This window comes from Trichoderma aggressivum (assembly GCF_033847375.1).
Source record: "Trichoderma aggressivum f. europaeum strain CBS 100526 chromosome Unknown scaffold_045, whole genome shotgun sequence".
NCBI classification, from domain to species: Eukaryota; Fungi; Ascomycota; class Sordariomycetes; order Hypocreales; family Hypocreaceae; genus Trichoderma; species Trichoderma aggressivum.
The window spans coordinates 283,160-309,530 of NW_026946411.1; the positions used below are offsets into that span (position 1 = coordinate 283,160).

Below are 26,371 nucleotides of genomic sequence, written 5' to 3' on the forward strand. Positions count from 1 at the left end.
TGCTGGGTTTCTTGCGGGCTCCATTCTCCATGGCTAGCTCCATCCTTGTCCACACGCCCCCAAGCGCCCTTTCTCCCATCGTGGCTGGGATGGGCGTCTCCTGACGGCTGCTAATGCCGTACAGGTTATGCCGTCTCGAGGTCTTGCCCTGCTTTGTGGACAGGGCCATTGGGCATTATGACTGGATAGCAAAGTTACATGTCCAGTTATTAGCACATGCAGATGGTCGCTTGTCAGGCCCAACCAAACGCCACCTTGCTTTGACACTCCATATCCATAACAAGAATTCATGCAGATAAGCCACTTAGGTTGCTCCTCGTCCCTGCTGACGAAGCCGCGAAGATTTGCACCGGTAATGTTGGCAGCTCTGGGGGTCTTGGCTATGTTTAGTATGACCAGGGGCTACGCAAATCTCCGCTTCCACAATTCGATTTGGTCCAGACATCGAGCACCTGGGTAGGGTTGTCCAAGTTGGTACTTGGTACGTCTGAATTCTCTACAGCATCCCGTCCGTGCTTCGTGTTTTGCTTGTACATTCAACCCAGCCACACTGTGCCCGGAGCCCTGTGATACCGCGAGTCGCTCCATTGCGGCCGTATCTTCAGCCACAAAGGCAGCTTCCAGGCTTTCGAGATTGGGAACAAGCAAGAAAGTTTCTTCGGATCAGGCACAGTGTTTGCAATTAGCATTTACCTTCAAGAGACTTCCTTCCAAGTACCTCACATAGCCTTGGCCCCGGCAGAAACAAATCGGCAACCGTAGCTCCTCGAGCCTGGAAATCGCCCTTGTCATCTTCCTCGATTCGTCGCCCCCAGCCCAGGCATAACCGGATCGTCGCCGCCGGCCCTGTATATTTAGCTGTACAGAGATTGGCCTAGATCTTTTCAAACTTTGATCTTCACTGAGCTCGACAATATCCACGCCCACTCCTTGGGGTGACTTGCAAGGCTGCATCTCTAGACGCCCTCGCCTCCTTTGCCGCCGGACCCATCGTTCACCTGCTGCTCAACCGCTGCCTTGCCTGGTGAGTGGTGAATCCTAAAGCTCGGCCGCTGCTCACCGACAGGGTGTTGCAATTTTAGCACTGACTTTGTCGTGCAATGTTCCGCAGTTGTGGACAGCAAAGGGTGTGAGACGAACGATTAGCTCCGCTGTCCCTTTTTATTTTTCAATTTTTTTTTTTCAATTCAAAGCCACGACCTGCCTGGGCAGCTGAGCCGCCGCCAAAGACTTGCCTGTACGTACTTTTCGTACCTGGTATGTGAATTCGACCCGGTTCTCTGGCACGATCTGATGTGGTTAGTGGCCGTTGGTTTGCTTGGGTCTCGAATCAATCACCCGTCATCGATGGTCTAGACCAACAAACCTGGTCTTCTTCTAGAAAGAGCCTACAGCTTGGCTCTATATTGCTCTTCAATCCAGTGGCGTAGAGCTGCTGCCCGTCGTCACCAGATTTCTCTGCTGCCGAGGTGGATTCTCCAAGGAGGAGCTGCCGGCTTTGTGGCTGTCCCTGTTCAACTCGTGCATTGTCTCGCCAAAAGGCCCCCATAGGGTATTATCACCCCTGCTACAGGCACATTTCTCTTATTACAGTGCCATTGGGTGCATTATCCGAGTCACTGCTTTCCCCAGACCGGGCTGACCCTTCCTTGTCGCTCCGCCCCGGAGGCAAATCGTGTCTTCCTGCACCCCTGAGGCCAATTAGCATTGGTTCACGTCACCTGAACGGTCATAAACTAGAGAGTATCAACGCCTAATACTTGCACTCTATCACTAGAGAAGGAGTCTTCGTTGCCACAGCCTTGAGATTCAGAATAGAGGCACAGGGCATCTCCTCTCCAGCAGGCGCGATACCTCGCAAGCAAAACATTTGTGGCGAACGTTGGGCTCAATCATTCTAGAGTATGCAAAGACACATCTCCTTGCATATGGAAAACTCGGACCTTATCAGCAGTTGCGGTTTGACTAGATGATTTGAACTGGACGACGATTATTCAGCCCACCTCTCCGCCACACGACTTCTCTTTCCAAGACCCCTTGTAACCGGCTACACCAAAGCAAAACACTTTTTCTGGCGGACCAAGTACCTAGCAACATCAAAGAGCCTAGATTCCTGCTCAGATTCAAATTTTCGATGGGCGACGTCTCAGTCCCTCCCGACTCTGGGACGGGGAAGGTCGAGCCCGTCCTGCCGGAAGCGACTGCCAAGGGGCTTGTAATGCCTCAAAATCTAGACCACGAGAGCGTGGCTTCTGGGCCCGACGGCCTCCCAGGTCTGCCCAACAACCCGGCAAACTTACAGTATACATCGGCACCTGCTTCGACATTCCCCAACCGCCGTGGCCCATACAACATGACACCCTTGGCGAGTGCCCTGCCTCAGGACAACTATCACCATGGCCAGTACCAGCGAGGGGTTCAACCAAGATACACTGCCGGGCTGTCACCGCCCATGGCCCAGCACATGCCACCGATCCCTCAGTATACCGGACCTTTGCAGATGCCCATGGTGCACCAGGGCTACTACGTACAACAAGCTCAACCCATATCCCCATACTATGGCGGCGCCCATCTACCTGTCAACCAGGTTGGCTCGGCGATGCTACAGAGACAAAACGCGGCATATTACTCAACGCCACTAGCCATGGGGCACCCGATCACCCAATACTATTACCATCAGACCGCTCCGTATCCTATTCAGTATCCCAGTGTACAGCCTGTTGCCGCTCCAGGCCAGCAACAGCATCGAGCAGAAGTTGGCCAACAAGCAGCAACAGGAGCCTTACTCCATAACCAGCTTCTAGCCAGCCCACCTCCATCCTTTCCAACTGAGAAATTGACTCGGGGTATATCTCACCACTTCCCTCTCCTTCTCTTTTGGGCCAATAAGCACAAGGCTAAGATTCCTAGTAAAACCAGACGAGCAGAAAAACTCTGTTCGAGGCTCGTCGCGTAAACCTCGACAAACCGGTATAGTCCCCTCCCCGTTCTTACTTTACGTTTTCTCCATCTCTTCTTTTGCCTTTCTTTTTCCTTGACATTTGAAAGTTAACACTTGCCCTTGTTTCTCAGGAAATGCCGTCTGGATCGGAAATCTCCCACCCCAAACCGACTTAATGAGCCTCGTACGCCACGTTTCGAAGGAGACAGCAGGACTCGAATCTCTCTTCCTGATTGCCAAGAGCAATTGCGCCTTTGCTAATTTCAAAGACGAGGCCTCTTGCATCACTGCTCAACTCAAACTGCACGAATCTAGATTCCAGTCGGTTCGCCTCGTCAGCAGGCTACGAAGGAGTGAACTCGATGGCAGTGCTGGCCACTCTCCGCCAACAGGGCCGGCGTCAGGCCCAGCCAACTTTCCTCAACCGACCTATCCGGTCAGAAGTAAAACCGCCGTCAAAATCGAAGATGGAAACTCGATTGCAACCACCGATCACGCGGATAAGTCGACGACTACCTCGTCAGAGGGAGCCCTTAAATACCATGATAGATTTTTTATTTTGAAAAGTTTGACAGTTGATGACCTTGAGCTTAGTGTACGAACGGGAATTTGGGCCACGCAATCTCATAACGAAGAAACATTGAATGGTGCATTCAGGGTAAGAGATCCGAGTCATCACATTGGAGAGTTGTTGTTTCATTGGCTAACGTGTCGAAGCAATGCAACAACGTATATTTAATATTTTCAGCCAACAAATCTGGCGAGTACTTTGGATATGCACGAATGGCTTCCGAGTTTAGCCCGTCCCTGGATTCGACCGTCCAGTTTGCACCCGTACCACGATCGACGAACGATTTAGAACTGCCGAAAGAAGTCATCACGGACGCGACTGAATATGTTCCCAAAGGCAGAATCCTTCATGATCCAAGCAGAGGAACAATCTTCTGGGAAATATATCAAGATGATTCTGAAAAGCCCCTCGATAATGGAGCTGGCGTTTTGGACGGAACAGATGGTGTTGTCACCGAAGAGGAGGAAGAAAAAGCCTGGGGGAAGCCTTTCCGAGTCGAGTGGCTATCGACATCTCGTCTTCCCTTTCACAGGATTCGTGGGTTGCGAAACCCCTGGAATTCCAACAGAGAGGTTAAGATTGCGCGAGACGGCACCGAGATAGAGCCTTCTATCGGCCAAAGGCTTATTGGTCTTTTCAATACTGGCCAAGGTGCTGGATCTTCGGGAACCGCACGACCCCCCGCCGGCACGATGTCTCGATATCAACAAATGGGACCATATGCACCATAACTTGGTCTCATCCATGGCATCATATCTCTCTGCTGTCTGGTATGCTGGCTTCTTACTCTTACTCTTGCTCTTGCTCTCCTTCTTTAATGCCCTGGTTCTTTCCGGGGAATGCTAGGGAAGTCTTTGCCTTGTATTTTAGATCCAACGTTGCTGGATTGAGGATTACACGATGATGGAGGCGATGCTACGAATATTGGGTCAACGAAAAGGGACAGGCGGCTAGGAACATCCCTCTGTGGTTTTTCTCAAGGCAACCTTATTTTTGTAATGCTACATGCATGGATAATTCTATCTTCAGTTTGTTTTTACATTTATTAAACTATCACTTTGTCTATTTTTCTGCTCTTGTGATTGGCATGGCCACCGTTGAGGAAGAAGGCCCTGGCAGCAAAGCTGAGTGCCTGTGGCAAAAAGACTGCCCTTGTCCATTACCACTGCCACAGTGGAGAAGAATCCAGCTCCCTGGGAAGGATGATCTTTGATTTACAAAATGTTCTATTTGGTGAAGATTTATTTGAACGTTGGACAAGTAGTGGATATGGGTCAGCCTTGGATGGACGTCATCAGTTTTAGTAAATGTGGCTGTTTGCCTTGAATAAAGTCGACTCTATATATGCATGGGTACGTATTAAAAGAGCATAATACTACAGCATACAGAAGATGTGATGTGCAAGTTTCGATTGAGGGCAGCTGATGACCGGACAATAGACTCCGGATGATTCTCTGTCAATTTTCGACGTCTTTACAGAATTACCTTGCTTGACGAAGCATGATAATCAATTCATCAATGGCATTTGTCTTTTCGAATCTTGATGAATTCCTGGCCATTTGAGAGCCTAACCTGGAAGAAGTCAATTGGGCGGTGGCTTGATGTGGCTGGATTGCGTCGGCGGCGCGTGCGCCACACTTCGCCCCCCTCCAAGGGTTCCTTGGAAAGCCACAATGACGCAGGAGGAGAGGCAATCAGGTACGGGATGATGTGAATAGAGCGTCGAGTGTGAACTTTATAGTCTTGTTTCTTTTAATAGTTATGACGCAGACTATGTATTGTTTAAGAGATGCAAAATATATTCTGCTATGTGATTTTTTTTCTTTCTGCTACGGGGAGAAACGTTGTCGAGTGTAATTACTTACAGGGCCGCTTGCTTACTTACTGTAGTACCTGAGTGGAATCTTCTAGTGCCTGCTGGAAGAAGCTCGCAGTCGCCACGATTAGGTAGTCCAGACAGTGACATGTTGAGCTTGTAAGCAGCATTATGAAGCACCATGCACTCATTTCTCTGATGTGGTAGATGCTAGTAGATTCGCTCGCATTCCTAGAATATCTCGTTCGTAATCTGCCTGCCTGATTTTGAAGTCAATTGAAGCGATGCAATCAGCTATAAAGTACACCATGAAGTCAAGCACAAGTGAAATTCCCTTTCTCATCAGAACACCACTCAGATACACAGCAAACACCCAAGCAACAACAAAAGCAAAGCACTCCAGCCACACACATCTACCCACCTCACGACAACATCAACCAACCTGATAACTTCTTCACAAACCAGACAACAACAACAACACTCAGCAATCACAATGGCCTTCTTCCCTCGCACCTTCCACCACCCCACCGAGGCCTCTTTCACGCCTCTCTTCCGTCTCCTTGACGACTTTGACAACTACAGCCGACAGAACGGCAAAAGCTGCCATGTCCGCCGCCAGCCAGTTCCCCATTGGCAGCCCAAGTTTGACGTGCGCGAGACCACCCAGGCCTACGAGCTCCACGGCGAGCTTCCCGGCATAGGCAAGGAGAACGTCCACATCGAATTCTCTGACGCCCAGACCTTGGTTGTCCGCGGCAAGACTGAGCGCACATACACTGCCGGCACATCACCCACTGCTTCCGTCGAGAGCACTCCTTCTACAGAGAGCGTCGCCGAGAAGGCCGAGTCTGAACGCAGAAACTCGCATCAGGCGACTGTTGAGGACGAAGACGAGGCCAGCGAGCGCGAGTCGGGCTATGAGGTCGTGACCACCGAAGAAGAGAAGAAGCCCGAGCCCGAGACTTCCCAGCGGCCGGCCGACAAGGCCAGGTACTGGCTCACCGAGCGCAGCATTGGCGAGTTCTCGCGCAGCTTCCACTTCCCTGCGCTGGTTGAGCACGACGCTGTCAGTGCGAGCTTCCAGGACGGCATCCTGAGCATCACCGTCCCCAAGGCGAAGAAGCACGATGCCCACCGCATCTTCATCCAATAAAACCCATTTTACAACTCGGAAAAGACACAATGTAATACTACTACAGTCTACCTTGGGATTAGCTTTGCTGTCTGCCTTTCTCGATTGCATCAATGGGAGTTGGGGGGGAATTTGGGATCAACGGATAATTTTCGACGTCTGCACTTGTTTTTTTCTGGAACTGGCTTGCTTTTGGTAACTAGCATATAGAGCAATAACTGCAATAATACACTCTTTTCGTATTGAAAACAAATCATGACCAATCTGAAATGTGAATGTGTCATGGATGCCTGTTCTCTCTCTCTCCACAGCCTTCAATTAGAAATCAAGAGTGATATCACGTGATCTGGCGTCAAATTATCCCTTTGCTAGCCCGACTCGACGCGTCGACCCGCGCCTTGGTTGTCAACATACCTCGTCTCATTTGCCTCAGTTCTGCCTAATTGTGGCTGCTGAGTCTTTAAAAATCCTCTGCATAGCGTTAATCCTATCTATTGTTTCTTTGCGTGGACAAATTAATTGGTTTTTGGCAGACACGATGGGCGAGGAATACGATGAGGAGAACCAGATGGCCGAGGAGGGTGGCATGACCGGCCCCGGTGCGCCCACGCCGCTGTCTGCTTTGGAGGTATGACTGATGATGGTGCTGGATAATGAGTCTTGGACGGTGCTGATGATTCGTTCTACAGGGAGTTGCCGGGTTGACAAAGCGTGATATCCAACTGATTGTTGACGGCGGGTTTAACACGGTCGAGTCGGTGGCTTATACCCCGCGCAGGGTCTTGGAGCAGATCAAGGGCATCTCAGAGCAGAAGGCGACCAAGATTTTGGCTGAGGGTATGTCGACTGCGTTCTGTGTCTTTGAGGCATGAAGAGAAATCTGACTGTTGTGTTCAAAGCGTCGAAACTTGTGCCCATGGGGTTTACAACGGCCACTGAAATGCACCAGCGTCGCAGTGAACTCATCTCCATCACAACCGGGTCTAAAAACCTAGATACGCTTTTGGCCGGAGGTGTCGAGACTGGGTCTGTTACCGAGCTGTTTGGAGAGTTTAGAACAGGGAAAAGCCAGATTTGTCACACTCTCGCTGTGACCTGCCAGCTGCCTTTCGACATGGGCGGTGGTGAAGGCAAATGTCTGTACATTGATACCGAGGGCACCTTTCGACCTGTCCGACTGCTGGCCGTTGCCAACCGATTCGGTCTGTCGGGAGAAGAAGTATTGGACAATGTTGCGTACGCGAGAGCATACAACTCAGATCACCAGCTTCAGCTGTTGAATCAGGCAGCGGCCATGATGTGCGAGACGAGATTTTCGCTGCTCATCGTCGACAGCGCTACTTCGCTCTATCGAACAGACTTTACCGGGCGAGGCGAGCTGTCGAACCGTCAGACACATCTGGCTAAATTCATGAGGACCTTGCAGCGGCTTGCGGACGAGTTCGGCATTGCCGTTGTCATCACCAACCAAGTTGTCGCGCAGGTAGATGGTGGACCCAGCGCCATGTTCAATCCTGATCCGAAGAAGCCCATTGGTGGTAATATTATTGCCCATGCCAGTACAACGCGAATCAGTTTGAAGAAGGGACGTGGCGAGACTCGAATTGCCAAGATTTACGACAGTCCTTGTTTACCAGAGAGTGATACGCTCTTTGCCATTGGTGAGGACGGTATTGGCGACCCTGCGCCAAAGGATTTGGAGAAGGAGAAGGATTGAGTAATGGAGAAATGTTGCATTTGCATGAGAAACGAGAAAAAATCGGAGTCATTTGGGAGAGGTTTATGAACCCTTTTTTTTTGTTTTTTGGCGTTTTCTTTATGGATGAATGGCTGTTTGTTTCTTACATGTTTGTTTGCTTGGGGAATTATAAAGGGGAGGGAGATGGATCGATAGATGCATGATGCATGGACGAACAAGTATAAATGATGATCAATTAAAGTGATGTAATGTATACAAGCCCTGTATGTTTCCCACTGATTCTAGTTTCTACTTGATCAATTTAATGTAATTCAATGCCCATACATATTTGCACGTTGTGTTGGTAGCCAAGCTGGTTTCCCAATCGGGCTAGCGCAGCGCAGCGCGACGTCGACGTTCGAAACAGAAATTCTGCCCTGCAAATGCAAAGCAACGCGACCGACTCTGAGCATCACCAAAACGAAGCAACTTGCGCCAGCCACAGCACCGCCATCCCCTCAATCTACAAAGTGCACGACGCATGCGCTCCAGGGAGGCGAGATGGATTCGGGTGAGATTCAGTATCTCTTCAAAGAGACCCGCTTGAACCTCGAACCTCCCTCCCCGTCGTCTGTCGTGACCATTCGAGTGCCCTCCGGGTCTGGCAGCAGAGGCCGCCCCAAGCTGTCGTACGATGCCGAGGACGAGACGACTTTCCGACTCAAGAACTTGGCGACCGCGGCGTCTGTCTACCGTCGGAAATGGCACGATTCGCCCAAAAACTTCCTGTGGAGGGTCCTGGAGGACGGCACGCTGCTGAGCATCCGGGCCGTGGACGTTAGCAAGAAGGACAAGGCGGCTGATGCGTCTCTGATTATCAACTTTCATTTCACGGTGCCCGTTCAGCAGGGGTGCGTCGTGTTTTCGGACCCGGAAGAGCACGATGCGTTGTGCGTGCATGTGCTGGACCAGGCCTGCTACCTATACACGTTTACTCTGCGACCGGATCTTTTCAAGAGGAGAGGCGCCGTGGACGCTGGGCTGCCTGATATCTGCAAGGTGCAGTCTCCGGCTGGCCTCAGCTTCAAGTATCCTCACCGAATGGTGGCTGTGTCGGCAAATACGCTTCTTGTTACGGTCAATGATGGCGGCATGATTCGGTTTGACAAGCAAAAGGGAGATGATGGTAAGTTGGAGATGGAGCCTTTTTTGAATATGTGTCTGACTCTCTTGTTTAGCATCTACTACGCTGTGGAAAGAATCCTTCTTCAATGTTCAGGGATGGGCGCAGAATCTACGAAGCCTCTTGCCTTTCCAGGGCAAGAACACGATCAAGTACGGAAAGGCCAACATGGAATACAGCACTGCGACGTCCATTGAGATCACCGACTTTGGCCTCGAGAACTGCCTGTTTGCCGTCACCGTTTGCCTCGACCACCGAATCCGGGTCTGGAATGCCAATGACGGGCAGATTCTGCAGACAATTGACATGTTGAACGTTGAGAGGGCTCCCCAAGATATTGGCAAGTGGCAAATTGATCCGGCGCAGTTCAATCTCACCCGGGTTGTTGGCCGAACTCGCGGCCAGAGAATCTGTGCTACGTATTCACCCATTGGCCCTGGAGAATTCAAGTTCTGGAAATTGACTGCCAAGGATGCCCATAATGTGGTCATTGAAGATCTTTTTTCGAAATGCACATTAATCCCAATCACGCCATCATCTTCAGATATTTGGACGCTGGCGGATTTCGCGTTGGCGTCAACAGAGGAAGGCCAAATCAGCCTGTGGACGTTATGGAAAAACAACATGACGTACCGAGTGCAGCGTTTGGAGCTGGATCGAAAGAACATGGCGCAGTCATGGGAGGATGGCTGGGACGGTGTGTATTCCGAGCCACGGAGTCTCGATGTACAAACGTCTGGCCCTTGCGACCCTACCGATGTTACGGAGAAGTGGCTACAGATGATTTTGCAACCGGGGAGATTCACCAAGGCGACGTTGGAAGCGGCGCTGGCCATATACGAGCGCGGATTGGGTGCTCCTAAGGAGAATAACAAAGGTCGCGCTTTGGCCGAGTCTATCTGTTCAGTCTTGGGCTCGACTGCCTCGCTGGATCGCGGATCATCGGGCGAGATGGATTATGAACAGTTCCGATCGTCAAGCGAGACACAGTGGAGAAGATTCTACCGGTTGCTGAATGAGCTTGATAAACAGCGTGGGGAAGCGATCGGCATGGTAATCGATGCCGATGCTGACATGGTTTGGGTGACTTGTGCGGATCTCATCTCTTCCGTTCGAGAATGCAGTCACTTGGAGCGACTCTATCACAACCTAGCTACGCCCGACCAAGGGTCTACGCGACAAGCAGATCTGATCGGTGCCGGGTTAACACTCGTGGAAGGATTCCCTGACAGCCTGATGCAGCTTTGCAATGCCGCACTACGGCCTGAGCTGTTTGGAGAATCTACCAAGACAGATCTTGAGCGGATACAATATTTCTCAGATAAAGCTGGCTTTTGGAGAGGCATCACAGACGAAGATGCTCAGCAAGTGGTCGACACGCTGGAGACCAATTTTGCAGCTGTGACAAATGAGCTCTACCGAAAAGTGCTGGGTCTCCTCGTCACCCCGCTAGATGATAAGAGTCGAAGCCCTAACCATCCCCTGACGGAGTTTGGTAGGAAGCTTGTCATGACGGCGGCCCAAGAGAACATATCACTCCAGTGGAAAGTATGCTTCAGTCAGCTCATCCTCCTAGTCCACATGGAGTTTGAATTCGATAGTGAAGAAGACGCCCTCCACCACAGGATAGATGTCGGAACCGTCTTCCGGCAACTCATTGCTACTTTGAGGAGGTTGGAGCTTCTCAAGTGGCTATCACAGACCGAACTGGCCATTCCGCTACCTGAGCACAGCTTATCCTCCCTAACAAAGAGGGGAGAAGACGTCCAAGTGGTGACTGCCTTGGAGGCCAACGTTGGCCATTTACTGGGCTTGCAGGGGTTGGCGGGCGAACCACTTGCCATCAGCATCACCGATCTCGTTACCAATCTCTGTTCTCCCAACGGAGATATCGAGGTATCCCCATCACTCATCCAGTGCTCCCTTATCAAGCGTGACAGAGCAGATCTGGCTCTGGATTTAGAGCCTTTTTGCGACCAAAACCCCTTCTCGATTTACATTCATGGCAGGGTTTTGCTAGCGCTGAAAGACTATGAGTCGGCATCTATCAACTTCAAGAAGGCAGCTGTCGGAATGGGTAAGTCAAAGACGGTATGTTTGGTCAACGAGCCTACGCTAACACCGGTCATAGGAAGCGAAACAGTTGAGCTCGAGCGCCATAGCAGTGGTCTGCTTGACGACACGGAGTGGAACCTGTTAAACAGCGGAATGGCTCAGTACTACTCACACATTGTCGCCCTGTTTGAAAAGCAGAGAGCGTACTCGTATGTGGTTGAGTTTGCTCGGTTATCTGTCCAGTTCACCGGGTCCAAGCCGGAGAATGCTAGCATTAAGACTGACATGCTGAGCCGCCTTTTCAACGCGGCGCTGGCGACATCCCAGTTTGAGCTGGCCCACACAACGCTGCTGTCGATGAAGGATGAAGCCTTGAGGCATTACAACCTGCGGAAACTCGTGGATAAGATGTGCGAGACGTATCACAACTCTGAGCTAGTGACATTACCGTTCCCTGGAATGCAGCAAGAGGTCGATGACATCCTCGCGCTAAGATGCAAGGCCATCATGGACGTCATGCATGCGTTCCCATACCATCAGGTCCTGTACTCGTGGAGGATCAAGCACAACAACTACCGGGGTGCGGCGTCTGTCATCCTCGACAAGATCCAAAAGCTGAGACTGGCCGGGGAGGGGGATCAGATCACGGGAGAAGACGTGCTCGACACGCCCGTCACGAAGCAGTACCTGCTGCTCATCAACGCGCTCAGCTGTGTGGATGCCAAGCAGGCGTGGATCTTCGATGAAGGCGTTCCCGAGGGGGGCAAGGAAGCGAAGAGGAAGGTTGTCACGCTGGCGGATATCAGGAAGCAGTATCAGGATGAGCTGGATCGGATTGCCGCGATCCAGAATAATCAGTTTGGATTCGAGGCGGGCGATGTAATGGACATTGCATGATTTGGCTGGATTCGATGGGGAAATGGGGGAGGGAAGAGATTGTTACGACGAGAGGGGAGGCATGGATGAATCAATATTAGACGACGAAAAAAACGCAACCAGAAAAATGTTTTGCATGTAGATTAATACTTGTACCCTCTGAACTTTGGAGGAGATGAAATGAGATGAGACAAGGAAGGGCCACACGGATCAAATTCCAGTCTTGTTACTATAGTAAGAATTGGCTATTCAAGCTTTTTAAACGAGTGTGAAGAAGTAAACACATCTATCCAGTTCATCTAGACGTAATTGTCTCAAATTATATCGACTTGATTCTAATTAGGTAGTCAGATTATTCGGAGTTGACTGAACGTCTGCTAACCCTACAATTCCACTGTTGAAACCACAGCGATTGGGTCGTGATACTGTGACACTAGGTCGAGTTAATACAAAGCCAGGAGTTGCATGACGCCAAAGTGAGCCTTGTCGAATCATGACTCGGCCGTTGTCTTCCACTAGGTAGAAGAAGACGCTTGGGTGTTGTCGAGAATCGGTGTAGCTGCGGCTACCGCGAGGCCGGATAGAACGAGCAAAGACAGAAGATTCTTCATGATGATTAGGTCTGGGATTTGCTTCATTGGGGTCTAAGCAACCTTGGATGTATGAATGACGTCTCTGTATAAACTGAGCAAGTAAATAGACTTACTCTATCATCTTTCAGCCAACCAATAGTTAAAGCTCGAAAAGTCCTACCAATTGCACACTAGTGTTTATTGAAGTTTTAATATAAAACAGGGTAAATATATATACCCTGAGGGTTAACTGGTAAGCAGGGCTATTGAATCATTTGAGAAGCCCAAATGATTCCATTACGTCGAACCACTAAAAGGCCCTGCTGATTCCCCATACTGTATTCAAAAAAAAAAAAATAGTCTGCAGAAGAGGTATTAGACAGCGAAAGTCTTCACCGTAACATAAGTTACTTGGTTATCTGTTATTAATATATTTATCATTCATTGCTAATATTTCATTTAAAACTTGTAATATTATTGATTTGGGTACTCTAATAGAGGAATTTGGCCAGCTGGGATGGATGACTACGTCGGACTCGGCCCAGCGTAGTTATATAGGTAAAGGAGGAATGCTTTATCCAGCTAGATAGAAAGCAACAAGACAAGTTATTTTTGACAAAATGACTCCTGGCCGCAATGGCGGCTTCGTTCCGGTTAGAACGAAGTTACGACAGCTAGATCAAATGCTTCCTTGACTTGTTCTCTCGCCGTGATCCTAATAGTGGCTAGACGAGCTACCTAGCAGGTTTCTTGTGATGTGTTTGGGTATTTTTGGCCAAGCTTAAAGGTGCTTGGGTGCGTTCCTTAGCTGTCAACAAAACTGCCAATGTCAAGGCTCATGTTCGCAGCTCGCACGGCCGTTCATCTGCAGAAACTCAAAAAGGAGCATCAAGCAACATAAAAGTGCAAGGGATATGTAACGTAATTTCTTATCAATGCATTACAAAGCATCATAGGATATTATGCGAGTATCATACGCGCCCTTAATGTCAAGGGCGAAACTGAGATCCCGCCAACTATCAATAGATCATATCTGGAGAGATCTACGGTCCGGTTTTGTGAGGGAACACAGTACTGGCAAAAGACTTGGGCCGGAAACCGGCCTGGAATTGTCTTTGGCTTCGTTACTAGAGTCAATTTCTTGGGATTACCTGTTCTCCTTGACTTCTCCCTCTCTTTTCATCCAACTTTCTTCTGGGGCTGGGATAAGCGTTATAAAATATATGTACCTATATATTATCTACGACAACACATTTTCGTACAAAAAACCACACTCGCACACACGCAACACTCGTAATCTCCCGTTAACGCCAGTTAGTTTAATAACCCCCTCCCCCTATGCTAGAAATGGAAAACAAATAGAATGGGAAAGTTTGCTGTCGCTACATGTAAGACTCAAAAAGAAGTTGGCCGATAGGTGCTTTATTTTGAGGAGGTCAGGCACGAGCTTTTTTTTAATTAACTTCATGCCTGGACAGCGGCCATTTTGTTCTCCGAGGGAGGAGGTACGCTCTGGATTCCTGCTTGGATGGTGGGAGCGTCGGGGGCCTGGCGGTAGAGGATGATTTCCGACTGCTTAAAGTATCGTCGGGCGTCTGTATTGCAAATGAAAAGCAGTATTAGTATCAGTATAGATGGGTATTGGGGGGGTGGGGAATTTTATGTGTAGACTTACCTTCGTCAATGAGGACGAGACTGAGATAGTACCGCGTAGAGAACTTCTTATTCACGTCACGGAAGGTGGGCGTCAGGTCAAAGCCGCCGAGGAAGAGTCGGATGGGAATGGTCTCGCCTCTTGAGGGGGAGCCGTCCATAATCTCGAAGCGCACCAGCGTCTCGCTCTCGTTGTACTGGTTGGGCGCGGCGCCCGTCGTCTCTCTCCGGATGATGGACAGCTCCATGTGCTTGATCTTGAGGCGGACGAGTAAAAAGTAGATGCGGCCGACGATGACGTCCTTAAGGTGGTACTTGCTCTTGCTATACTCGAACTCGATGTGGAGGCAGTCCTCGATGCCGACGTCCATCTTGATGCTGCTGTTCATCTCCGGGGGGATGCGGTAGCTGTAGACCCAAATGTCCTTTTCGCGGATCACGTCGGCCATGCGGCGCGAGACGGTGACGCGGACAAAGTAGCGCAGCTTGACGTTGATGCCGTTGTACGACTCGTACTGCTTCTCGACGTTTTTGAAGTTGAAGTCGAACGTCTGCGGGTGCTGCAGCTCCCCCGGCGCGGCGAGCTCCTGGTTGAGCGAGAGGAACTCGTAGTGGTTGCCGCGGTCAAAGAACATTTCTACCAGCCCGTCAGTAAGGAGTCGGCGCCGCTGAAGGCCCAAGCGGATGGCGGGCGCAGTCCAGAGGAGGCCGGCAAGGGAGGATGGTGGTGATGATGAGGAGGATGAGGAGGAGGACCGGCCGGGATTCTGGTCATAGTAGTCAAGCTGCGTACCTATCGTGCCGATGAACTGGACCTTGATGCCCGTGTGCTCGAGGCGTTTGCCGTCCTTGGGCCGCACCGTGACGGCGCCCTTGACGGACTCGCCGTCCATGTACAGGGGCGCCTTTTCGCGGCGGTTCTTGTCGAGCTTGACGTCGACCATGGTGCGGTCATCTGGATCGTCGAGGACGATGTCGATGTCGACGGGGGTTGAGAAGAAGATGGACATGGTGGCGGCGGTCTCCCTTGCGTGTGCTGTGCTGTGTTGTTTGTGTTTTGCGAGAGAGAGAGAGAGAGTGTGTGTGTATCTTTTATTCTACTCTTCTTCTTGTTCTACCCGCTCTCTTCTCTTCTTCTTGTTGTTCCCTCTTGTCCCGCAAATGTCACTCCTCTATGCGTAATCTGTTCTCGATATGCCGTATAATGGCTCGCTGTTTCGGGTCCGAATTCGGCTCGACGGGAGACGCAGATCCGAGGCCAATCAAGTCGGCGAGTGCCAGGCAATTGAAATTGAGCTTCACAACTGGCGATGCCACAAGAGCCAAAATGCGCCGCTGCGGTTCAACGTTGTCGCGTACAAGTTGCGAGGCTGGCGGCTGCGCTGACGTACGTTTCTGGCTAGTGGGGGGACGATGTTGGGAGGACAGAGCTTTGGTGGAGAGCTGGGCCGGGGAAAGTCATGGGCCGGAGAGGTACAGAGTACGTGGGTTGTGGTGTGGTAGTGGCTGATGGGATGTGTAGAGAGTACCATGAGTGTCGATGAGACAGGGGATGCCAGATGATGTTGGCAATAGATGCTTGGTGCAGCAAAACGGTTAATGCATGTCGAGTGTAGAAGAGTTGTATTAAAGTTTTGTTTTTTAAGCTCAGTTTTCGTTATTGGATCTGCTTGATTAGACCAGCCAACAGCAGAGAGTCTCTGTTATCATTCACCATCAATTGGGCCATTCAGCCACTACCCACTGCATGTCGTGCAATCTTCACCTATTGGCTGTGGCTTGGCTGCTTCTTCTGTTGTCGTCGTATCAACATCCCACTTGGCTTGGTCCAGTTGCTAAGTCAGCAGCCTACCTGCTGTGGGGGTCTTTTTTCTTCTTTGTTCACTCTGTTAATCACGTGCCATGTCACGCCTCTCTTCGTTTCCGAATTCTTTCGCCCCACCTCATTGCCCACACGGCTCAAATTCGGCTGCACAACTCTTTGCGCTCACGTGGAGCGAGCCCTAGAACTTTTCCTGCCCACACGATTTCGCCAAACAATTCGTGATCGCGGAACGGACGACTCCAGATACCCTCAACGCCCCGACAACCCCCAAGTCACAGCAGCCATGAGGTACATTCACTCTCAGGAGATCCTGGAAATTCCAGAGGGCGGTACGTTTCACCATTTTCCTTTTTTTGATTTCGGCTTTGCAGATTCGATCGATTGCGCTGGAGGAAAATGTGTCTTTGATGACGATGGAAAGGAAGAGGAGGAACTAAATCTCTGCTGTTGGCTATGAGGGATTGGACTGGGACAACGGGAGGGAAACTCGATCGAAATTATGCTTGTCGGCTTGGATCACGCACTTTCTGAGGAAGACGAAGCTGACATTGAAATTTTTTTTTGCGAATAGTCAAGGTCAACATCAAGACCCGTATCGTCACCGTTGAGGGTCCCCGAGGTACGAAATCACCACCCACAAATCGCTCGTCAAGACGCAAAACTCTTTGACGGCAGATTTCGAGGCAAACTGGCAATGTCGAACTGGAAATTCTGACATGGGAGGATTACAGGCAAGCTCTCCAAGAACCTCGGTCACTTGGCTGTCAACTTCGGCCACCCCAAGAAGAACACCATCTCCATCGAGATCCACCACGGCAACCGTAAAAATGTCGCCACCCTCCGTACCGTCCGCTCCATCATCGAGAACTTGATCACTGGTGTCACCAAGGGATTCAAGTACAAGATGCGATACGTCTACGCCCATTTCCCCATCAACGTCAACCTGGACAAGAACAAGGAGACTGGTCTGTTCGAGGTCGAGATCCGAAACTTCATCGGCGAGAAGATCGTCCGACGGGTTACCATGCACGAGGGTGTCGATGTTGAGATCTCCAAGGCCCAGAAGGATGAGCTCATCCTGAGCGGCAACTCACTCGAGAACGTTTCCCAGAGCGCCGCAGATATCCAGCAGATCTGCCGGGTGCGCAACAAGGATATCCGAAAGGTACGACCTACATCTATTTTATCAAGGAATTTTCTGCAACCAACTTGGACGATTGTTGGGCGGAACAGAACAACGCTCTCACAATCATGCCAAGAAAACTCGTCTCGAATCGTATCTATTTGTGGGCTTGTGCTAACTATCGTCTCAATCTAGTTCTTGGACGGTCTGTACGTTTCCGAGAAGGGCAACGTTGTTGAGGAGGCTTAAATGTACCGGACAAGGGATCTCTGTTTCTTTTGCGTTTCTGGGACTCCGGAGTGGCGAAGGTTCATCATTGCATGTCACGTAGCAACGGGGCTACTCTTTTACAAAAAATACATTAAAAAGTAAAGTGAAAGCGATGACCACTTTTTTTTTCTCTTTTCTTCGCTGTAGACTACCTATACATGTATGATGCGTCCTACGCCGTACTACGAACTTGGGAATGAAAGATTGTCCTTGGCGGCGAAAGAGATATGAATTGTGTGAATCTTGGCGTTTGAGTTTTTCAAAAATTGAGTCGTGGGGGAGAGGGGGAAAAAGTCTCATCTACTAGGTACTCAATGTGAATATTTACAGTCACTTGGTAATACTGGTTTAATACTGGCTGCATTGAGGACAAATTCCTCATTGACTCATCTCATTCAATATCGCCATATTATATGAATTTGCCACAAAGTTCAACTTCCAAATACATCACTTGCTCTTCATCATATGCTTCATCTTCACCTTCACATATACACAGCTATTCATTTCTTACAGCGTAGTCTCATTTTCATTTCGTCTGGGTCTTTCGTAGTATGTACCTTTTCATGCTTCGTCATGCCTTTACCCCCCTCATGTCTCTCATCCCTTCATTTCAAAACATATTGCACGTTAAAAAAAAACAAAAGAGAAACCAAGCTCATAAGATAGTAAAGGAAAGATGGGGAAATAAAATCACCAGTTGGGGGAGGAGGACGCATACTGCAGCCCTCCCCCTTCCGCGCCGTCAACGCCAAAATGTAACCATTGTAAATGTTGTAGGGTAGGGGGGAAAAAGGGTTGGGAGCAAGAATTAATGACGTAAAGGTAGAGAGGGTCAGTCCCACAAAGTAAGGGTGCCCTTGTGAATATGTTCACAGTGAAGGAATCGTCGTGATACCGCCCATGAGAAGCGCAACGTTAAGCAGCGCCGTCTAAGAGTGACCAATCTATCGCTTGGGCGGCGCCCTGCTGTACTGAGGTGATCGTCCACCACGGCTAGATCTGCTGCGGCGGCTGCGGGATCTTTGGCGCGATCGTTGACCAGTGCCAGAGCTGTTGGCTGTAAGAAGGGAGAGCAGTTAGTATTAAGACGGACATTGACACTTGAGTTCAGTTTTCGGATGAAAAGATTAAAACTCACTGTTGCTGCTGGTATAGTCGGTATAGCTGTAGTAGGAGTCGCTGTACCGCGAAGGCGTCTTGCGAGAGTTTGGCCGCTTATCCTTCTTGAGGTTAAGCAGAGTGAAGAGCGTGGCGGCCACGGCTCCGACCCCAAGCCACGTCCAGCAGCCGGCGCTGCTCTTGCGCTTCTCGCGGCGATCCGTAACCACCGTCGACGTTCCCTGGCGGCTGCTGCCTCCGAACCAAGTGCCATGGCGATCGCGACGAGAGTGAGCCGAGGCGGAGGCGGCGCGGCTGCCGCTCTTTGAGTAGCGCTCCTCAACGACTTCCTCGCGCACGCTGTCGTCGCCAGAGCGGCGGCGGCCGCAGAGAGCAGCCCAGAGGCCGCGGGCGATGCAGCAGAAGCAGAGCAGGAGCAGGAGGGCCACGCCGGCCAGCGTTCCGATGACGATGCCGGCAATGGCTCCGGGGCTCAGGCCGCCGCCGTTGGTCCCCTTGCTGCCGTCGGCGCCAATGGCCTCGCCGTCGCCGGTCTCGGTGGCCTCCGCCCCGGTCTCGGTGGCAGTTCCGGTGCCCGTCTGCACGACCTGGGTGGTGATGGTGGTGGTTCCGGTGACGCGGTAGGGAGCTGAGTATTGCGTGGTGGTGTGGCCGTTGCTGACGACGACGACGGGCGTCGGCTCGGCGTATCCAGGCTTGGACGAGCACTGGCCCTGGAAAGCACACGACTGCCATCCGGCACAGCAGATTGCGCCGCAGGGCGACTGCGAGTCGTCCTGGGGCACGCAATCGACACCGGCGGTGGGCGTCGGCACGGGCGCCCAGTGGGTGTAGTAGGTGGTGGTGAAGGTGCGCGTCTCGGTCCAGGTGCTCGTGTATGCGCCGTATCCGCCCAGGCAGGTGGCGACATTCCCGCTCAGCGTCGTGCACAGCTCGGTGCTGTCGCAGCAGTACTGGCTGTCGGAGCCGCAGGGCGTGCCATCACAGGTGTCGCGCTGCAGCAGATAGGCGTAGGCGTTGTCGGGGCCTCTGGGGTATGGACCGGCGGCCACGATGCCTGCGGCGGCTAGCAGCGCGGACGCTGGTCGGGCGATTGAGCGCATGGCAGAGGGGCGAGTTCGCCTTTTTTTTTTTTTTTTTGTTTTCTTTTGTTTTCCCTCTCACGAAAGCTCAAGCAGACAAGGGTTTTGTTTGTTCGGAAGAGTCCGGCGAGTTTCTGAGCGAGGCTGGCTGGCTGGCCCGAAATTGTCACAAGTCCCCAAGTCTCACGATGTCAAGGCAAGGGAGAGAAAAAAAAAAAAGAAGTCAATGCCGTTTGAGTGACGACGCCGGTTTTCAACCTTGCATAAGGCCAAAGTCAAAAAAAGGAGACTTGGGAGAAAGAAGAATGGGAGCGCGCAGCTGGCGGTCTCGGCGCTGCACGATGACTTTTATCGGCTGCAGAGCTCGAACAATCCCCAACCTCCTCCCACTTAGACGCAGGAAAATCCCAGCCCCTCCCATTTCGTCCGACTCAGAAAAAAAAAAAGATCCATGATGGATGCGCTTCGTATGCGGTACTTGCTGCACACCCTCTCGGTCTTTTGTCTTTTTAGTTACTTGTACTTGCGTCTGCCTCTAACCTGTCTCTGTATTACTTGGTCCAGCTTGTCAAAGCATGGCTCTTGAACCAACAATGTCACCCACCCACACACACACACCCCTCTTCGACTCTTTGACAGACACCGTTTAAACGGCCCGCAAGCCGCGGTGAAGCAAAGGTGCCATTTCCTTTGGTCTCGCGCAGTACAGACACGAGTGTACAAGCGGCTACGGGCAACTTTGGCTGTGTGTGAGAGGTACCTGACATGGGGGGTCGTGGGTTTCCTAAAAGTCGGAGCGGAGGCACACACACACTCCAAGTAAGAGTCGACTAACCTCCTCGTAGAAAGTAAAAGAAGACACACCAAAGAGACGATGAGAAAGAAAAGAATTTAGAGCCCCTGACTAGAAGTGGCAAAATGCAAGATGCAGCAAGGGTCCGGGCCGGAATCTGACTTGTGATGATTCTCCATTGGCGTCTTACGAGTACAGTAGCGGTTGGCGGTCACGAGAAGAAGAAGAGAGTGAGGTGGATGGGAAATCCTACAGGGTATCTGGAGATGCCGGATCGAGAATGAGGCGTTCCAGTAGCTGCAGCTCAAGGGCGTTGCTTCTTCTTTCTTTGCTTTCTTGTCTTTGTTCGGATGGCGATCGTTTGACAGGCCTCAGGTTGGCCCTACGAAGCACGGGGTGTCAGATGCCCAGAGCGGGGGAGAGATTCGAGATTGGATGAGCTGGCATCAGACTTTCCACATTTGAGCCGCCGCAAGATTCAAGAAAAACTTGGATAGACAGACAGACATGGATGCGGACAGACTCTTGCGGGCACAAAGCACCGGATACGCGGGAGAAACATCAAGAGACACAGTCAGGCCAGGATCAAGTACATATCGATAGTGGGCGCCTTGTTGGCAGCTTCTGATGGGCTGGCCAGGCGAAGCGATCTGGGGCCATGGCCGGGCTGGCGTTGTTTGCGCCGATTGTTCTGATTGACTGAAACTTGGATCGATCGTCTTCCCACACTCCTTGATCCAGCTTGGCGTGCTGGACAATCCAACAGAGAACGCAGACTACCTTACAAGTAACTACGATACTTATGGGGACGCAGCTGCATGTCGACCGCCTCGTGCGCTTTGGGAGGATTGGATGCATTAGACACCAACTGCATGTCTGGACTGGATGATATGGATGGTGCTTTGCTTGAGTGGCGATAAGAACAGGAAAAAAGGAAAGACCGAAGAAAACGAAAGGAAGACAAAGAGCTGTGCGCTACGGAGGATTACGAGGGAGTTGATTGGAAAGGTTTCTCGCTCTCATTAAGCGTGCAGGGCGCCTGTTTTCAAAGGCACGGCGAGGCATTTCGGAGCCTACAAAGTGCTCCGGAGCGTGAGTAGAAGAGAGAGAAAGCGGCGCATTGGCTTTTTGTTGCATTTTGAGTGGGTTTTCACTTGGAGAATGAATGAGTTGTTTCTCATTGATGAAAAAACAACTCATTTTTATATGTGAAAAAGGCAAGTATATTCTGTACATGTGAAAGGAAACTCTTACAAGCTGGTCCAATCCATTCTCAATTCCCCCTCATCTAGGCCTTTATTGTGGTTGGAAAAGCCCCTCAGCTCCAGCAGCGCAAGCAAAATGTGGCTGGTGGGGTGAGTGGCTCGTCCAGCTTGTGGCTGCTGCTTGCCATTGAAAACACAAGCACGGTCCCTGATCTATGGCCGAACGCCGGATAAACCCGTCTTAAAAAGGTGGGGGTGCAACATCATGGCTGGCGCAGAGCAAAGCTTCCAAAGCTGAGCTGCGACAGCACAGTGACACTCTCTCCGGTTCACCTAATTCCATCTCTTCTCTGCTCTTCAGCCTCGCACAGCCTGCTGCAAGCTGGTAGGCGGCCGTCGTCTCTCCAATTGATTTCTCCTCTCTCTCTGCGTCTCTGTCCATCTCCATCTTCTCGTGTTGGCCTCCGATTTCTCACTCTCCTTTGTCCATATAACCCTCCGCGCGTCATAGCCTCGCCTCGCATCACCTCGTCGACTTCCATCCATCTCCCCCTCCTCGAAACTAGACTCGCTCTCCTGTCGCCATCATGTCTCTCGATGGGCCAACCTACCTGGCCTCTTTGCAGAACAACATCCGCCACCGCCCGATCCCCTGGGATGGAGCCGTTAGAGCAGGCAGCCTCACCGAGGAGCAGCTCGCAAAGATCCGCGCCGTCGACAAAGCTAAAAGGCCCGAGCAGAGGAAGGAGATTGTGAGCGCAGACCTCGACGGATATCGGCTGCTGTTTGTTGGCGGCAACGGCAGCCCCAGCGTCTTGGAAAAGGCAGGAAAGAATACCAGCCTCGTCCAGTACATCTTGGTGCTGCTGGCTGATCTGCTTGATGGTAAGTCAAGGCTTTCGACTTGCATATCAACATCAAAACACCAAATAGTATTTCAACACCCAACAAATGGCATCAGCCCAACAATACAAGTTTTGTGTGCTGCTACTGTCAAGATATCATTCTCATCATTGAATTATACTGTTTTTTTTCTCTACATCATCGATATCATTCTCATCATTGAATTATACTGCTCTTTTCTTTACATCATCGATTTCAATCTAATGCTAACGATATTGTGGTCGCGACATAGCTGTGCCATCTCTCGCCAAAGCTCTCCTCAAGTCCCCCGAGCCGTACCAGCACTTCTTGCCGCTGTTCCGCGCTCACTCCAACGAGGACCCCATCCCCCTCCTTACCGCACACGCCTTGTCGAACCTTATGGCTCTGGCGCAAGATGATTCCAAGCCTACCGTCCTTGCCCTGCCCCTCATCTTCACCTACCTGTCCGGCTTGGCTCAGAGCTCCGATGCTGGCTTACAGGATTTCGCCGTGCAGGAGTACTCATCCTTGCTGTTCGGACATGTCTCGCGAGAACACTTTTGGAAGCAGCGCAGCGACACCGTTACGCCCCTTGTCAACATTCTTCGGGCGGCCGCCGGTGTTGGCAACGGTGGCGACTCATCTGCTAGTCTCTGGAGCGGCACTACGAACACGCGCACCTTTGAGGGCTCTCTGAATGGAGGTGTTGGTTTACAGCTGCTGTACCATGTTCTCATGGTCTTGTGGCAGATGAGCTTTGAGTCGGAACAAATTGGAGATGAGCTGAACGAGTGAGTCATTTTGCGTGTCATGTCCGACCTTTGACGTCCCCAACTGACCATGCTGTAGCGAATACGACATCATCCTTTTGTACACTCACCTTCTTCGACTCTCGCCCAAGGAGAAGACGACTCGATTGATTCTAGCCACACTTTACAACTTGCTGGAAAAGAACCAGAGAACGCTCCTGCCTACCGCCGTGCTCGCCCGTCTACCCGCATTGCTAGAGAATCTCAGTGGCCGCCATCTCGCCGATCCTGACCTGCTGGAAGATCTGTCAAGTCTCAAGGAACTGCTGGAGGAATATACCAAGACAAAAACTACGTTTGACGAGTACCTGGCCGAAGTCCACTCCGGCCACCTCCGCTGGTCGCCACCACACCGCAACACCATCTTCTGGGCAGAGAACGCACGGAAGATCCTTGATTATCAAAACGGCGAAGTGCCTCGCAAGCTGGCCGAGATTATGCAGAAGCCCTGGGACAATGACAAACAGGTCTTGGCTATTGCATGCAACGACATTGGATGCCTGGTCAAGGAGGTTCCCGAGAAGCGATCACAACTCGAGAAGATTGGCTTGAAGAGACGGATTATGGAGCTCATGGCATCCGACGACGAAAATGTTCGGTGGGAGAGTCTGCGTGCCCTGGGAGGCTGGCTCAAGTACAGCTTTGAGGACAACAATTAGAGCCATTGACTCTCTTTTATTTTCTAATTATGGAATCGGTCTTGGGCAGCTGAAGCGACTACGTCCAACTAGAACTGGAGGAGATGTTGACTTTTTATTATTATTATTATTCATTGTTTTCTTGTTTTCTGGATGCCTCCGTGGACGCAGCATCATTTTGGAGCATCGATTGCAATTGGCATAACTACTACATGTACCTACGAAGCCAAGCCTGGGATTAGCTAGACCCCGGCCCTGACTGTGTATGATGACAATAAAGACGCAGAATTTTGAAGCTGTCACTGCCCTTTTTTTTTTTTTTGATGATGTATGGCATTGGTGGTGCAGCTGCTGTTCATCATTGGTGTTTTTGATATGTTTGTTATGCTCCCATCTTCGGTTAAACATTATAGCGATGCAACCCTTTTAACTCGAACGATTCAAGCACAGAGCCCCAAAAGAACTTTTTAGCAGTTTCGATATCGGAGAGTGGGTTCCAGGTTTTTTTATCCAGCGGCGCTCACTGCAGCGATCCGCAGCTACCCGAGCCCGCCCCGCCGTCAGAATAATCTTGCCATTACCCAATTGATATCCATTCAACTTGATCAACAACCGCCGCTTCGGCGATTTTCGTGTCCATCCTTTCCTCTCACGACCGTTGCCAATTCCTCGCTCCTTTTCTCTCTAATATCCCTTGATCTCATCTCATTCCTTGATTCTTTTCCCTCGTTTCCCTTTTGCTTTCCGTCGTTCAATTGAAGCCGCCATGATGAAGAGCTTCGCCAGAATTGCTCGGGCATCGCCCCGCGTCAAGGCTTCGGCCTCACTCTCTGCGGGCCGCCTGGCGACTGCTGGAAGCATCCGATGCGCCTCCAATGCCTCCGGCGGAGAGCCGCTCAAGAAGACGCCGCTGTACGACTTCCACGTTGCCAATGGCGCCAAGATGGTGCCCTTTGCGGGCTACCACATGCCCGTCCAGTACTCGTCTCTGTCTCTGGCGGACTCTCACCACTTCACACGGAACCATGCATCGCTTTTCGATGTCAGCCACATGGTTCAGCACATCTTCAAGGGTCCTGCCGCGGCGGCGTTTTTGGAAAGGGTTACGCCTTCGTCGTGGAGCAGTGTTGCTCCTATGAGTGGCAAGCTGACGACTTTCCTATGGCCTGGCACTGGAGGCATTGTTGATGATACCATTGTTACGAGGATTGGCGAGGATGAGTTTTATGTGGTGACTAATGGAGCGTGTCTTGAAAAGGACACCAAGTACATTGATGAGGAGCTGGACAAGTTTGGTGGCGATGTGAAGTGGACGAGGCTGGATGGATCGGGACTGGTTGCCCTGCAAGGACCTCAGGCCGCTGAGATTCTGAGCGAGGTTCTCGCCACTGATATCAACCTCAAGGAGTTTTACTTTGGCAACACTGTCCAGGCTGAGCTCAAGCTTGCGGATGGCGGCAAGACTCACCCTGTCCTGATTAGTCGTGGCGGCTACACCGGAGAGGATGGCTTCGAAATCTCCTTCAACGGCAAGCTGTATCCTGCTCTGGAGAGCACCGTCAAGGCTGTCGAGTCTCTTATCAAGACTGCTGGTCCTGAGCGCCTCCAGATGGCTGGTCTCGGAGCCCGTGATTCTCTTCGTCTGGAGGCTGGTATGTGCTTGTATGGCCACGATCTGGACGACACCACCACCCCTGTCGAAGCTGGCCTCAGCTGGATCATCTCCCCTGAGCGTCGCAAGGCAGGCGGCTTCCACGGCGCCGAGGTCATCCTCCCTCAGCTCACACCAAAGTCCAAGGGCGGCTCTGGCGTCGGGAGACGTCGTGTCGGCTTCGTCGTCCAGGGCGCCCCTGCTCGCGAGGGTGCGGAGATTCAGAAGGATGGACAAACCATTGGCACAATCACCAGCGGTGTTCCCAGCCCAACACTCGGAAAGAACATTGCCATGGGATACATCAAGGATGGACAGCACAAGGCTGGCACCGAGGTGGATGTCGTTGTCCGAGGCCGCAAGAGGCAGGCTGTCGTGACAAAGATGCCTTTCACCCCCGCCAAGTACTGGAAGGCTCCCGCTTAAGGCAATGTCTTTTCCTTCTCTCTATTTTCTTTTGTCATAAAATAGTCTTTTTTCTTGGGATAGCGGCGGTTTTGGTTACTTAACGTGGT

General features: G+C 51.2%; 8 protein-coding genes across 8 annotated transcripts; 6 read left to right on the plus strand and 2 right to left on the minus strand.

Annotated features, from left to right (window-relative positions):
- Window positions 1–2,134: 2,134 nt before the first annotated feature.
- On the plus strand, window positions 2,135–4,243 carry Triagg1_8817 (uncharacterized protein; the record flags this gene model as incomplete). Its single annotated transcript, XM_062903706.1, has 4 exons — window positions 2,135–2,846; window positions 2,911–2,970; window positions 3,073–3,599; window positions 3,659–4,243. The coding sequence occupies 4 exons, from the start codon at window positions 2,135–2,137 to the stop codon at window positions 4,241–4,243; spliced, it is 1,884 nt and encodes a 627-aa protein (XP_062752289.1).
- A 1,578-nt stretch (window positions 4,244–5,821) lies between these two features.
- Window positions 5,822–6,481, plus strand: Triagg1_8818 (uncharacterized protein; the record flags this gene model as incomplete). The annotated part of the gene is made up of 1 exon (XM_062903707.1): window positions 5,822–6,481. One exon carries the CDS (start codon window positions 5,822–5,824, stop codon window positions 6,479–6,481), a length of 660 nt encoding a protein of 219 aa, XP_062752290.1.
- A 517-nt stretch (window positions 6,482–6,998) lies between these two features.
- Triagg1_8819 (uncharacterized protein) lies at window positions 6,999–12,273 on the plus strand (the record flags this gene model as incomplete). The annotated part of the gene is made up of 6 exons (XM_062903708.1): window positions 6,999–7,088; window positions 7,150–7,297; window positions 7,360–8,130; window positions 8,533–9,324; window positions 9,377–11,398; window positions 11,453–12,273. 6 exons carry the CDS (start codon window positions 6,999–7,001, stop codon window positions 12,271–12,273), a joined length of 4,644 nt encoding a protein of 1,547 aa, XP_062752291.1.
- A 2,015-nt stretch (window positions 12,274–14,288) lies between these two features.
- On the minus strand, window positions 14,289–15,487 carry Triagg1_8820 (uncharacterized protein; the record flags this gene model as incomplete). The annotated part of the gene is made up of 2 exons (XM_062903709.1): window positions 14,289–14,419; window positions 14,500–15,487. The coding sequence occupies 2 exons, from the start codon at window positions 15,485–15,487 to the stop codon at window positions 14,289–14,291; spliced, it is 1,119 nt and encodes a 372-aa protein (XP_062752292.1).
- Window positions 15,488–16,585: 1,098 nt separating this feature from the next.
- On the plus strand, window positions 16,586–17,674 carry Triagg1_8821 (uncharacterized protein; the record flags this gene model as incomplete). The annotated part of the gene is made up of 4 exons (XM_062903710.1): window positions 16,586–16,631; window positions 16,874–16,921; window positions 17,034–17,467; window positions 17,621–17,674. The coding sequence occupies 4 exons, from the start codon at window positions 16,586–16,588 to the stop codon at window positions 17,672–17,674; spliced, it is 582 nt and encodes a 193-aa protein (XP_062752293.1).
- A 1,148-nt stretch (window positions 17,675–18,822) lies between these two features.
- Window positions 18,823–19,917, minus strand: Triagg1_8822 (uncharacterized protein; the record flags this gene model as incomplete). Its single annotated transcript, XM_062903711.1, has 1 exon — window positions 18,823–19,917. One exon carries the CDS (start codon window positions 19,915–19,917, stop codon window positions 18,823–18,825), a length of 1,095 nt encoding a protein of 364 aa, XP_062752294.1.
- A 2,564-nt stretch (window positions 19,918–22,481) lies between these two features.
- On the plus strand, window positions 22,482–24,226 carry Triagg1_8823 (uncharacterized protein; the record flags this gene model as incomplete). The annotated part of the gene is made up of 3 exons (XM_062903712.1): window positions 22,482–22,779; window positions 23,030–23,549; window positions 23,608–24,226. 3 exons carry the CDS (start codon window positions 22,482–22,484, stop codon window positions 24,224–24,226), a joined length of 1,437 nt encoding a protein of 478 aa, XP_062752295.1.
- Window positions 24,227–24,971: 745 nt separating this feature from the next.
- On the plus strand, window positions 24,972–26,282 carry Triagg1_8824 (uncharacterized protein; the record flags this gene model as incomplete). The annotated part of the gene is made up of 1 exon (XM_062903713.1): window positions 24,972–26,282. One exon carries the CDS (start codon window positions 24,972–24,974, stop codon window positions 26,280–26,282), a length of 1,311 nt encoding a protein of 436 aa, XP_062752296.1.
- Between the last annotated feature and the right edge of the window lie 89 nt (window positions 26,283–26,371).